At 33.5% G+C, this 13,442-nt stretch overlaps 1 protein-coding gene across 7 annotated transcripts in view; it reads right to left on the bottom strand.

Moving 5' to 3' along the window:
- The window catches only part of GRIA4 (glutamate ionotropic receptor AMPA type subunit 4), a 380,763-nt gene that overhangs the window by 40,362 nt on the left and 326,959 nt on the right, over positions 1–13,442 (bottom strand). For all 7 annotated transcript variants that reach the window (XM_037841263.1, XM_037841259.1, XM_037841262.1 and 4 more), the window contains 3 exons: positions 9,027–9,397; positions 6,944–7,142; positions 699–946 (listed from right to left, as the gene is read on the bottom strand). In XM_037841263.1, the coding sequence (XP_037697191.1) occupies positions 699–946; positions 6,944–7,142; positions 9,027–9,397 (818 nt within the window). The remainder of the gene's footprint in view (positions 1–698; positions 947–6,943; positions 7,143–9,026; positions 9,398–13,442) is intronic.

Here is a 13,442-nt window from a genome sequence, read left to right as displayed (position 1 = left end):
ACATGCATAATGCTATGCTCATGAATCATATTTCAGGAGTCTACCTTAGTTTTTGGATTGCCATTGGCTCTAATTTTACAGATCTTACTTACACCATACTCCCTTAAAAGTAGTCGGAAGTGTGACTTGAGTAAGCACCATAAAACCAGAGCCCATTTTTCCCTCTAATAATCACTGCTTTCATAAATGGATGTGATTTCAAAGTTAGCACCAATACAACTTCAGGATAGTCTAAAATAGAAAGATGCCATAATAAATGAAACATTGAAATGGGAAAAAAAGTGGTTTGCTAGGAAGAGTCTTCTCAGAAACTAGCAGGCAGGCATAACTCTAAAAAATAATGATAAAATGTAGAATTACTATTGACACAATGATAGTGTAGATTTTTCGTGGCTAAAAAAAAGTTGATGAGATACAGAAGCATATACTACCCATATTTAGGCCCACTGGAAACAGCTAGTGTTCAACCAGTTTGGTTTTTATATGGCCTTAAAAGATACATGTCAACTAGTCATTCTAAGACAAAAAATAAAAATTACCTGATTGGTGACCAAAAATTATGAAATGTAGAAAAAGAAAACAAACAAACAAACAAACATACCATGTTCAAACACAAAACAAAATAATTGTCTCAGGGACATCAGGGAAGGTGGAATACTATAACAACACATGTTATATTGTTATACTATTCCACCCACCTTAATGAAGAACCCTTGGGTGTTGCTACTCCATAGCCTTTTGAATCCAGATTTCCTCCCACTTTCATCGTATCACAGGGCTTTCGCTGCTCAATGTATTCATTCATAGTGGACTCCAGCAGGAAGGCAAATTTGCCCTTGGATTTGCGGACACGAGCTACTCCCTCAGCTGTAGTCCTTGTGAACACCGATGGCTCCGCTGATCGCATGTAGGTCCACATCTTTTCATACACTGCTATTTTTGATCTCTGGAGGAAATTAAAATAAAATTAAATACAGGGAAGAAGAGAACAACATGTTAACAACAGAATCAAGAAAAGGAAAAATCCTCTAACTTGAATTTGCCACAAAATAACATGACTATTTTCGAATGAGAAAAGTGCCCTTTAAAACGAAGGAAATCACTGAAAGGCTAGACATTTAAAAGTGGTATTTGAAGAAGACCTTATTCATAGCTAGTACCTCTTGCCATATTAATCACCATACTCGACTTTTTAAAATAGCAACTTATTTTTTTCTAATGCGGAATGTTACGAATAGAGTTGAACATTTAAAATTGTGTTTATAGCACATTCATAGTAAACTTGAAAAAGACCATAAACAATTCGATTTGAGCTTTGTGAAACTCCTTTCAGTACTATAATTGAGTTACAACAAAAAGGAGAGTCTTTTTACTATATCTTTTTATGCCTCAAAGTTTTAGTGAAATCAATTCTAATAAGATGAATACAAAAGTACAGCCCGTTTTAAGCCAGTAATTGAGCACTAAAGGAAGACAAATACGAACAAACCAAATATCTGTAACATTTGTACCATAAAAAAATCTATAATTTTTATCCAATTTGGTTTACAAACTAAATATCCATAACACAAGAATCAAACTCTAGGTCAACCAAAACATTAAGACTTTTCTGACTGACAAGATCTCCAAAGAGAAGATTTATTGAACTTTCAGAAGAAATGATGCCTGTTTTTCCGTATTTTTATTGTAGGAGAAGTGAGCATTTTAATCCCCTGGTTCTAGCCAAGAAACTTATTTATTTTGTTAAATTACTCCTGTCTGCTTAGATTGTATCTACATTACTTCCCCTAATTAATTTACTCACGTCCTGTTGCTGGCACCTGCTTCCACGTTGTCTTTTTTCATTCATACGTACATTTTTGTTGTGGAAATACAGCCAAAGGAACTCAAATGTCCCCCAAAGGACATATTTAATAAGATAGAAAGGCTGAATTGTTTGACTTTTGACAATACTATGGTACACACAGACTTTAATCTGGTGTGACTGCATTTGTTCAATAATAAGGTGCTGAAATTTTGGATCTGGATCCAAATAGAAAGTAATGGAGATGACTTCCTTCAGATTGTAATCTATGTGTGAGGCTAAATCCTGAGTATCATGCACATTGTTTACACTGATTTTCCTTTGCTGATTGAAATACAGAATCCAACAAGAAGCAGTTCTTTAATAATTAACAAATATCCTGAATAACAAACTTTGCAAAAGCAAACTATTCAGGTGCTCAAAGAAAGAAAACACTGAAAACTTAAGCCTTCATAAGAAGGGAAATTAGTAAGCAATAAACCTAAATAATAAAGCATGCAACAAATGATATGCATACTTGAACACTAAAGAAAAAGATAATTCCTGTTCATGTATATGCAAATGTTGATAAATATCAAAATGGGAAATAGACATTCTGTAGTGTTCTATGAAGTGTTTTTTTATCATTAACACAAAGAAATGCCTCATGGTATAGAGATTGCGATGTTTGTGCATGTGCATGTATGTGACTATGTCTTTAGGTAATGACAGGTCACTTCTGGCTACAGAAATCCTCATACTAGGAAATTCCATGCCAACACTACTATTCCACTGCCAAGACCCTATGTGCTTCCAGGACAGGGGAGTACCTGTATCCAGACCCTTCAGCCATGGGGTCTACTAGGGAGGCCACATTGCCTGACCTCATCCATTCCAGCTTTAAAAAGCGTTCTCTTCCAGAGATGTAATCCTTTTGTTTTACTAGTTCCAATCTCTGAAAAACACAAACTCTCTGGATCACTTGATATGGTGTCCCTAAACATCTATTCTGATAGTTTCAAATTTAGGGAAGTATTGGTAAACAATATCTTATATATAATCACCTTTCCATATATTTATACCTTGACTTGACGTTTCACCCATGAAAGGTATAGATTTCCACATATATCGTATACTCCACTATGCATATTACATTTAAAATGGAAGAAATAAATTCTATCCAAATCATATTTTAATTTTAACACTGTTTGAGATTTTTTAAGAATGTGAGAATCTAGATATAGATCTAGTCTAGTTACTTAGAAATATTCCAGTTACTATTCAGTAACTTATTAAAGGGATAGGGAATATCTAAACAAAACTAACAGCAGAATGGATAAAGAGTACCTTTAGGGTTTGGCAATTATTAAGATCATTTAAATGTGGAATACAACATAATATTAAAGAAAATGATTCATTTTTTAAAGGAATAAAGGAACTTTAGGACCTTGATAATTTTTATAAGCCAATTCCTAAAATATTAATGTGAAAAAAATTGCTGCTGCATTTGTTTAAATATATTGAATTACGTTTATCTTAAGTGCAAAAGATTGCTAAAGAAATTGAATTAATTCCTATAAAATCCAGAAGAAAGTGGAGTACTTATTGTAGATATGCTAAACTTAGCAGTACTTAGGTGAATTGTAAGCTACTGTAGCTACAGGCTCCCAGTGGGAAACAGAGGTAAGATGAAAGCAACTTTTTTATGGGGAAAAGTATGAACACAGTTTGTCACCAAGTTAATGCTTAGAATTTATGATTCTGACTTAAAGCGACCTGATTTAGGTAAGATCACACACACGATGGAGGGGAAAATAAATAAGAGAAGCACTGGAAATGATATCCCTGTGCCTTATCTGGGACTGCAAGAGGGTGTTTGCTAAGGAGTGTGAGCAAGCCAATATTTAAAATTTGATGAGACAGACTAAAATGAAGAAATATCTGCAGACTCAGCAAGTTCATAAGTACAGTGACAATGGAATTTTTAAGTCCCTGAAAACCTCAGCTGTGATTTCTCCTTAAAAGTCAGGTATGGGGAGTAAATATGCCAAGGTAATAAGCAAAGATAACATAAAAATCATTATTGTTTTTGAAATTAGAAAACAACTCTCAGATTTATTTATTTCATCTCTGTGAAAATCAATGCATGGGAAACTATCTGATTTAAAGTACTGTTTTATTACTTAAAACAATTCTTTTAAGAGTATAAAAAAATCTGCTGGCCTTTTAATTTCTCAAAAATTATGTATGTTGCCATTTCTGCTTTCAATAGAAAATATGTATAAATGTTATGCATTATAGTTAATATTTACATTTTCTATCAGGTGAATTATTATTTCCCTCTTCAGTAGGTTGTGCAGCAAGACAGATGTTCTGAGAGCTCATAAACGCATTATTTGATATTATAAACCCCAAGATAGTAATCCACCTCATTTATGCATTCATGATTTCACTGATGACTGAAGGAGGTAAAGGATATATTCTGCACTGAAATGTAAATCAGTGTGTTCAAATGAATTGTGCACATTATATTATTAAAATATATATTATTACAATAATGTAAGAGTACCTAAACAGTTAGAGTGTAATTAAATGACAAATACAAACTTACTTTAATGCTTCTATTTTTTTTGCTTAACAAGGTGCACAGAACATGGAACATATCAAGTTTCATAATGCGGCAACACCAAGGCAACAGCTGAATTCAGACGGAATTTTCCCCCATGGTCTAATTCTTTTTCCAGTTGGTTATAACAGTGACATTTTTTGAAGCATTGAGTATATGTCACTGCCTGGGGCAGCTCAGTGGAGCTGATAGATGCACTGTTACTGTGTTCCTATGAGAAAACATTTTTGACAAGTACAAAATACCCTTCGTGTTCCATTTCCTCAACTCGTCAGCTAAATAGTTTATTTAAACCAGGTCGTCATCTATGGGAGAGGGGAGAGAACAAAGGGCAGGAAATGAATGGAATTTTTACCAGAGAATCTGAAATTATGCATTCCTGAAAGTGTGTTACCAGGGAAAATTATTTTCTTGTACCATTAGGGTTCAGATAGCGGTTTCAAAATAAATATCTATACTTACAAAAATCTTCCAATTTAAAAACTGAAGTTGGGCTGGACAGAAAGGAAACAGGGCCCGGGGATCGAACAAGCTTGCGTGGGAGGGTTTTATAAATCTAGGAAACAATTTTCCCCATTCCTGTATTTCTTATCAATATATTTTATATTCTACACCAGTTTTTAGAATTTGAGCAGGGATTTTTTTTTTCTTTAACTCTATGAAGATTATAAATAAATATTTTCAGTGTGCTTGATGCTAACGAGCTTTACAGTGAGTTATTTTTGGAATTTTCCAGGGAATCAATGTGAAATTACTTTTTCTTTTTATCACTCCAGGAAGAATGAACTGCCAGCAAATATTTTCTTTATTTAAATGAAAATCAGTCATCATCTTCAGTGAAATACAAGCAATAGCACAAATATATTTTATTTTGATGCATATGCAGAATGGCTTCTAGGCAAAAATTAATAAATTTTACCTACTTACTCTTGGATGGAAGTAGTTTACAAAGTTAATAGATTTCCACATGTTACTAAAATCATGCTAAAATGCATTAGTGTCATGTGTTTCTGTTATTAAGTTTAAGAGGCTGGGATGTGCTCAGTAAGTTAAAAAAAAGTCTGGTTGTTAAATTTAGTCATAGTATATTGTTAATAAAATCTTTTGTCATGACCGTTACTGACAGTTTCGGAAAAATCTACAAATACTTTTTAATTAATTTACAAATTTTAAGTTACATCTGCTAATATCACTCCAAATTGTTGACAAATACTTGGTCCATTGTCTTCTTTTTAAAACAATGCCTAGGGATGGGATTGACTGAGTTTTTCAATGATTTTTTTCTTGATTTAGCATTATGTAAATATTTGTAGTATATTAGGATACCGTAATCAAACTTTTTGAAAAGACAGATATCATACTGAATTTCAGGTACATCAAAGTTAAGACTGGCTTAAGGTTAGCATATTTTGTTGTTTATAATTTCCAAGCTGAGCAAGAAAATTATAAGTATAAACATTTAAAATTAAAATTTCATTTCTCAAGTATTAGTTATAGGCATGAACTTACTTTAAAGTACCATTACTTCAACATAAAAGCTTAAGAAATAGTGAAATATATCCTGTCTTCTAAAATATTATATATTCCAAACTTTAAACAATTAAAATTAGATATAAAATGTCTACATTATTACCTAAATATTTGTGAAAATGTCACTCTGACCATTTGTTTATTACTTGGTTCTGAAGTCACAAAATGAACCTTTATCTCTGATCGGACATTACTAAGTATTTATCCCTGGATTTAAGTAGAACCACAGGAGAAAGAGTATTTACTTGTCAAGAAATTCATTCTCTTAATGGAACAAATAACTGAGCAAAAAGTACTGCCATTCTGATGGCAAATCAAAGGGATTATATCCATACATGAAATGCATTTATATCAACTTGAATGATTTTACCTGCAAAAGCAGAGAAAGCGCTAACTAAAAACTATAAATGTCTTACAGAGGCACCCAGAATGTAATAGCTCTTGCTGCCATTATCTTGTGAGAAGGAGAGTACGTTGCTTTAAAATCCATAGTTATGGAATAGATTATAGAATAGTATAGCTCACATAGGTAATATAATCTGCAATTAAAGTTTTGGGTTTCAAATTCTGCCAGCTAAATATCTATCTATCTATCTATCTATCTGTCTGTCTGTCTGTCTGTCTATATTTTTTTAAATAAAGCCTTGCTTTCATTTGTATGCTCTTATCTCCAAAGCATATATAAATACACTCTTACCAGTACCAGTGTCAACCAGCATTACCAACATTGGAATAGTTTGGCTAAATTATGTTATAAAGTTGTTCCATTTACCTTTTCCTTGTTACCATTCCTTTGGGTGGGTTCCTTTTGCAATGTGAATAAGTCAATTAACTTTTGCAGATTAAGGTGATTACAAAATCCAAGTAAAAGTATATGCATTAAACATAACAGTTAACATTTTGTTTGCAAAACCTACAATAGCCAAAGCCCATAATACACCTTGTAAAATTGCCTGAATTTCAAAATTATGAACATTTCATTTTTAGTTAATCCCTTAACTTACTCTGAAGAATTCTTTTGTTGACCCTGAATCCAACGTTCCATAGGCAATTTCTGTTTGTTTAGCCAGGTCTTCTGCACTTTCTATGGGCGAGACCATTCTCTCCACCGTCAGGAAAGCAGCGAGGTTAGCAGTATAAGATGATATAATGATGAGTGTAAAGAACCACCAAACACCGCCAACAATTCGACCTGAGAGGGATCTAAACATGGATAAGATAATGCGCATTTTCCTGTCTCTAACCAACATAGAGAAAGAAAAGGAAAACCGTCAATTCTCCATGTATATTTAAAAATAACAGTTCTAAGTGTCATTGTATTTCCATACAATCTGATGTATTTTCTGCTATGTTTAATATATAGATACCACTGAAAATAAGGACATTTTCCTTTTTATTGTTTAATCGATAGAAATGTGGAAATTTAAGACCTTTCCATCAGGTACGGTAGAGGAATACTTAAATTCACTATGACACCTTCCCTTCTCATATATCAGCATTTCTAAAATTAGGATGCAGCCTCCGGTTGATGAGATAGGAAAACCCGGTATCATGATTTAATTAGCAGTATTGTCTCTTTCTTAGTGGTACATAAAATAAAAGTGCATTTTAACAAAGGGTGGGGTCTTAGATTGGCTACAAGTTGGTGGATGCCTTTCTGAGACTAAGGAGAGAACTTGTTTTTACTTCCAGGTAGAGCCTTGCCAGCATAGACGAGCATATGCCAAGCTGAGAGTCAAACAGAAGAGGTCTAGGATTGGTCTCAAAGTGACCCTAGTTCAGGACTTGTTGTATGATATCCCATTTATGATCTGAGTAGAGGATGAGCTATATCACAAAGCATTGTTACATACTGGTATACAATTTTACTCTTTTCACCATTTCTCTATCAAGGATGTGTGTGGGAGTATGAGTTCAGGGGAAAAGTTAAAATGGACTGAATAGAAAATCCAGGGCATTTTCATAACTGATCTCCCTCACTGGAACCATCAAACTACTTAAAATTCCTTGTTATATTATTTTTAAACATTATTTTGAAATTTGAAGAATCATTTCACAAAGTCCATGGCATTGCCAACTTTACAAAGCTCCCTTCTTAACTTTAATTATATGATACAAGTGGCACTTATTGGTTTTAACTTAATATTTGCTTAATCTTGGCTTTTAAAAACCATTATTTGATTTGCTTTGATTTTCTCATTTTGTTGATTAGAAGTTATTGATTTATGTTCCTAAGTTATTGGAATTTAAGCACATTTATAGTTTCACTGGGTCTTAAACACAAACTTCATTGTAGCCTAAATATCTCTTTTTGAGAAGCACAACTTTCTCAAAAACAAATCCATATATTTGTGACATTAAAGATAGTATCACTAATTAAATTCAATATTTTCCTTCTATGTTCAGCCACTTTGTCTACAGGGGAAATTTGGTATTTTTTCTTGTAACAGGGGATTGGCTGCCTTTTTAATAATGTAACTGAGTAATGTCTTGGTTACATTCAAATGGAGGGAGCCATGACTCCATGAATATTGAAAAATACATCTAAAATTAATAGTATTTACATTGTTGATCCCTTACCATTGCTTAGCTTGTTCATGGGTTGTTATATAAAAGGAAGTTTATCTAGTAGCTACTAAAGTGATTCAGGTTTTAGGTAACTCCATGGCAGAAATCTTATGAAAATCAAGTTCAACATTAGTTTCTGAAAATGAACAACAGTAACAATAAGAATGTTTGTTTCTGAAAAGGAGGTGAAATGCAAATTAATTCTTGTTCTTAAAATTTAGATTTTAATTTCCATCTGTCAGACCGCTGGATGAAATATTAATACTAAATGATTTTGAGAGTTCTGATGGTTTGCATAAATTACTTATCTTTCGGGAAAGTTAATCTTTATAGCGTATTCATGTTTGGGCTAACTTGGAAGAAACTGGCTATGCATATTTTTAGGTTAACTTTGGAGTTGCAATTTTCTCTTTGTTTCAAATAATGCTGTTAAGAAAAAGAATACACAGGGATACGTTCTGGACAATGCTTAGAATCACAGGGGAACTGTGTGAAAAACTTAAGAGTTTTGAAACTAACCTGGGTGAAATGTCACATCCTTGCTGCATAAAAGCACCCAGGGAAAACCAGAGGCTGTTAAAGATGCCAAACTCATTGGGTGGCTGGTCGCTCGGTCCTTCCTTTCCGTCCTCTGGCTCTTCTGTGTGCCATTCATAGGGACTAAACCTACTAACTAGGAACAAGACCACGCTGACACCAATGTAGGCAAACACTATGCACATCCAGATCTCATAGGCCAGAGGATCCAAGAAGGAAAACACTCCTGGTTTAGATTTCTGAGGCTTTTTGATCATGATAGATATGCCCAAACTCATGAAGGGCTTAGAAAAGTCAATGACCTCCTCTCGAACCAAAGTGATTGTCAGAGGAGCAATAGCAATCTCTGCTTTCTATAAGAGAAAAGACACATGAAAGCACATAGGTTAATGGATTTCATGAAGCAATTTGCACTTTTTTTATCCATTCAGAACTAGCCAGCTATGCATTTATTCTGTTTTTTTTTTTTTGAGTGCCAACAATGAACAAGGCCTGTGATAAATACAAAGATAAACAGATTTGTTTTCATGATAAAATGTACCATTTATATTGTATGAAACATTTTTATTGGTGCTAGTCGTTAGATAAGAGGAAGAGAAACAAAGAAAGACTAGACATAACCAAAAATAACTTGAATGAGAATAACTGTGTGAGTCTTTAAGGATCTGGGAGAATTCAGAGGAGGAGACAACAATCTTTCCATATTGCTAAATTTGTGAATTTCTTGGCCAGGAATGCTGCTGGGTTGCAGCCTTTTCTGTTTCATTTGGAATTTTGCCACTAATTCATTACTTGGTCATCCCTTAACATTATGAATTGCAAATTTCAAACAGTTCTCTCTTTTTTTTTCCCTTTCCAATGATGAGAAAACCCATCATAATGCCTGTGCTTGTATGATAAAAGAAAACCCGTTGTTGGACAACATTTTCCAATTCAGTGCACACACAAAAATCTGGAAATTGGCATTTATTTCTGGCTATTCACACACTGTGATTTTTCTACTTGCAGTTTAAAAAATATTTTGGAAAATAAGATTCAATTCTCAGATATTGTGATCATAAGCCACCAGCTTCCATTTTCTTATTTCTGGGATTTATGAGTTGTTGTGTAAAATGAAGCTTATCTGATACCTACTAAATTGACTTGGGTTTTAGGTAACTCCATGGCAGAAATCTCTACAAGACTACAAGTTATGAAAATCAAGTTCAAAATTAGTTTCTGAAAATGAACAACAGTAACAATAAGAAGAACGTTTCAATAAGGGGCAATTTTTCTGAGCCTGTTTTCATGTCTCTATAATGATTTTCTTTCCTGTTTATCTCAGGGTGTTACTGTGATTATCTACAAAAACATTAATAAAATAATAGTGAGGCTTTATTTAGAGATTATGAGCCTGATGTGGATCTAGATATTTTAAATTGCCTGTCGCTTAAGCCACATGACAATCTTATGTTATCATTGTTTATAGATGATGAAACTGAGGTTCAGAGAGGAGAGTTTTACACACTATGGGAGCTCTGAGATTTAAGCCTGTGCTTTTTCCATTAAATCATGCCACTTCTAAAATCAAATGTAATAAAGTTGGGTGAAACAGCTCTGTAGACTGTCACATGATCTACAAATCAAGTGGTTTTAAAATTATTTATTTAAAAAGCAAACTGTTTGGCATCAAAGTGGAATTGGAAACATATTCAGACATACATGTTCTCACATAGCGGCCAAGCACTCACATTCACTCCTATAAATCCTTAGGTTCCTGGTTTGATACAATGACCAACAACTTGATACAATGGCAGTGGAGGGTTTTGATGGGGAGGGTATTCTGATTGTCATGCTATATCCATTGGGAGAGTAAGAATTGGCCGTGTGTGACATCAGGTGGGAGTAAACTTCGTTCACCTCAAAAATGCCCATGCATTACAAGCCGGAATCATTGTAGGGAGAATGTTATTTTCCCCATACTTATTATTTGTAAAATTGTTATCACACAAGTGATATATGAAGTACCTAGAGAAAAATTAGTACCAGCCAGAATGGAAAAATTATCCATATTCCCACAACCTAGAGTAAGTACTCTTGTGTTTTCTTTCTACATGCCATTCTAGAATTTTGTTCTATGAATACTACTTTTTCTTTTTTTTTAAATGAGTAATTTCTATAATTCTCCTTATTTTCTTAAAAGAATCTGATCAAAATTTTTCCATTTCAACAAATACTTATTAAAAATTATTTTTAATGGTTGAAAATATTTCATTAGGTAAAAATGCCAACATTTACTCAACTGATTTCTTATTTTGGGGGATGTTTAGATTGTTTCCAGTTTTACACAATTTAAAACAATGTTACTAAAAATATCTTTGAAGATAAATTCTTGTGTGCATCTTAATTATTTAAGATAAATTTCTAGAAATGGTGTTGCTGCATTAAAAAGTAACAACTCTTTAAATGCTCAAATATGTTTCACCTAACTTTTCTCCAGAAAGAAGACTCCACTTTCTACTCTCTCAAGTACTATGTGAAAGTACCTGCAGCTGTGAACTCTGTACATACCATGTTAGTTTTTATTCTTCTTTATCTTCAGCAATTTACTAAATGGAAAATTGGATCTTGTATTAATTTGAGTTATGTTTTATAAATAACTTTTTTATTTTAGTAGTCATTTTTGTTTCTTTTATATACTACCTACCATAATCTGCCCCCATTTTTTCCAGTCAGGATATAATTCTTTTACTTCCTAATTTGTAAGTATTTTAAGACATATTAAACATATTAACTTTCCTCCCATATATGTTACAAATATATTCACTATTCATCAACTGTTTTGTTTTTATAATTTAGTTCACAGTATTTTATTGCAATATGTAAGTTTTAAATTTTTATGTAATCATATAAAATTATCTTTCTGAGTTTCAGCCTTTGATTTCATGCTTAGAAAAATCCTACTCAAATCAAGATTATATATTTGATTCTAGTGCTTCTAATCCATCTATAATTTTTTTGGTATATTGTGTAGTACAGTATTTAAAAGTTATTACTTTTCCAAGTAGTTGTCCAGCTGTCCCAAACAGGAGTCAGTGAATAAGGCATCCTTTCACTGATTTGAGATGCCATTTTGCACATATTAAATTGTTCTGTCTCCTGTAAAATTTCATTTATGCAAATTACCACTAAGGAGGAAAAAAGTCTTAAAAGGAAAGAAAAATGAAGAGAAATGAAGACGTCCCCAGCACATAAAAACTAGCTGCTGAAGAAGGCAAGCACTGGATGATGAGAGTCACAACAGTGCCATGAGGGGCAGTTTTGAATTCTGAGACTGTGAGAGCTTTGAAAGAAAGAGACCAGGGCACAGAAATGATGCCTGTGTACACTCTACGCTAAAACCAGAGATGCTGTGTGTGCCTTATTCAATTGAGGATATGTTGTATCTGCCTTATTCAATCGAGTCTCAAAATTTAGTGTGTAAAATATCTCCTGTGGGAGCTTGAAAAGATTTGGATTCTTGAGCACCACTGAAGTGAGGTCTGGGAATGAGCATTTTAACATGCACCACAGGTAACTCTGGTGCTGATGGTATATTGTTCATGCTTTGAGAAATATTCCCCTGGATTAAAAAAATAAAAGCTATAGCAGGGCCCAAGAGAAGCCCTGGAGCACCCCATCACAGCCATCAGAGAACAGACTTGTTGCTGAAGTATGACATGCCAAAAAAGACGGGAGAGGATGCAAGAGGGGTTCTGAGCTTCTGAGTCACCACATGGTTACAAAAAGTACAAAAATAAAAAAAAAAAGTTTATACAAAGTAAAATAAAAAAATAATGGAGTCAGAATTATTGTCCATAGTAGACTTTCTTGAGGAGAATAGAAAGGATGAAGTTTTACCTAGGATTTTAGGAACTGAACATTAATGCATGTGTTATCAGTAAAAATGAAAAAAAAAAAAAGTTGATGAGCAAGTACAGATTTTATAGATACCGGAATGGAAAGTACTAAATCTGTGGAAAGTTTAAGAGACATGGGATAAGATTCCCCTGGGGCAAAGGTGGATAACTCAAGTGGCAGAGATTGGGTTTTGAAACCCTCACTGGCTGGCTGAAGACCAAGCATTAACCACTGGGTTATCTTCTTTCTCTCTGAGAACTGTGGGACATTGGAACTTTCTGTTATTGTGACATGTGTATTACTGCTTTGATTTATTGTTAATTATGCTTCTCTTTCCAAATCTTTTTATTTTATGTAAACAGTTTCTCCCAATAAAACGTTGGCAGAATGCTTGCAAAGGGGTGAGCATGGGCACCCAGTGGGTAGGGAATCTAGAGGAGAGATGCTTAACCCTAAAAGGTTACTCAGATTAGTTATTTTTTCCATAACTAATTAGTAATCCAAATGTTATTTTTTAAG

Source organism: Choloepus didactylus, chromosome 6 (genome assembly GCF_015220235.1).
Source record: "Choloepus didactylus isolate mChoDid1 chromosome 6, mChoDid1.pri, whole genome shotgun sequence".
Classification (NCBI taxonomy): Eukaryota; Metazoa; Chordata; class Mammalia; order Pilosa; family Megalonychidae; genus Choloepus; species Choloepus didactylus.
The sequence above is the reverse complement of the archived record's forward strand: the minus strand, read 5'-3'. Positions and strand labels throughout refer to the sequence as shown.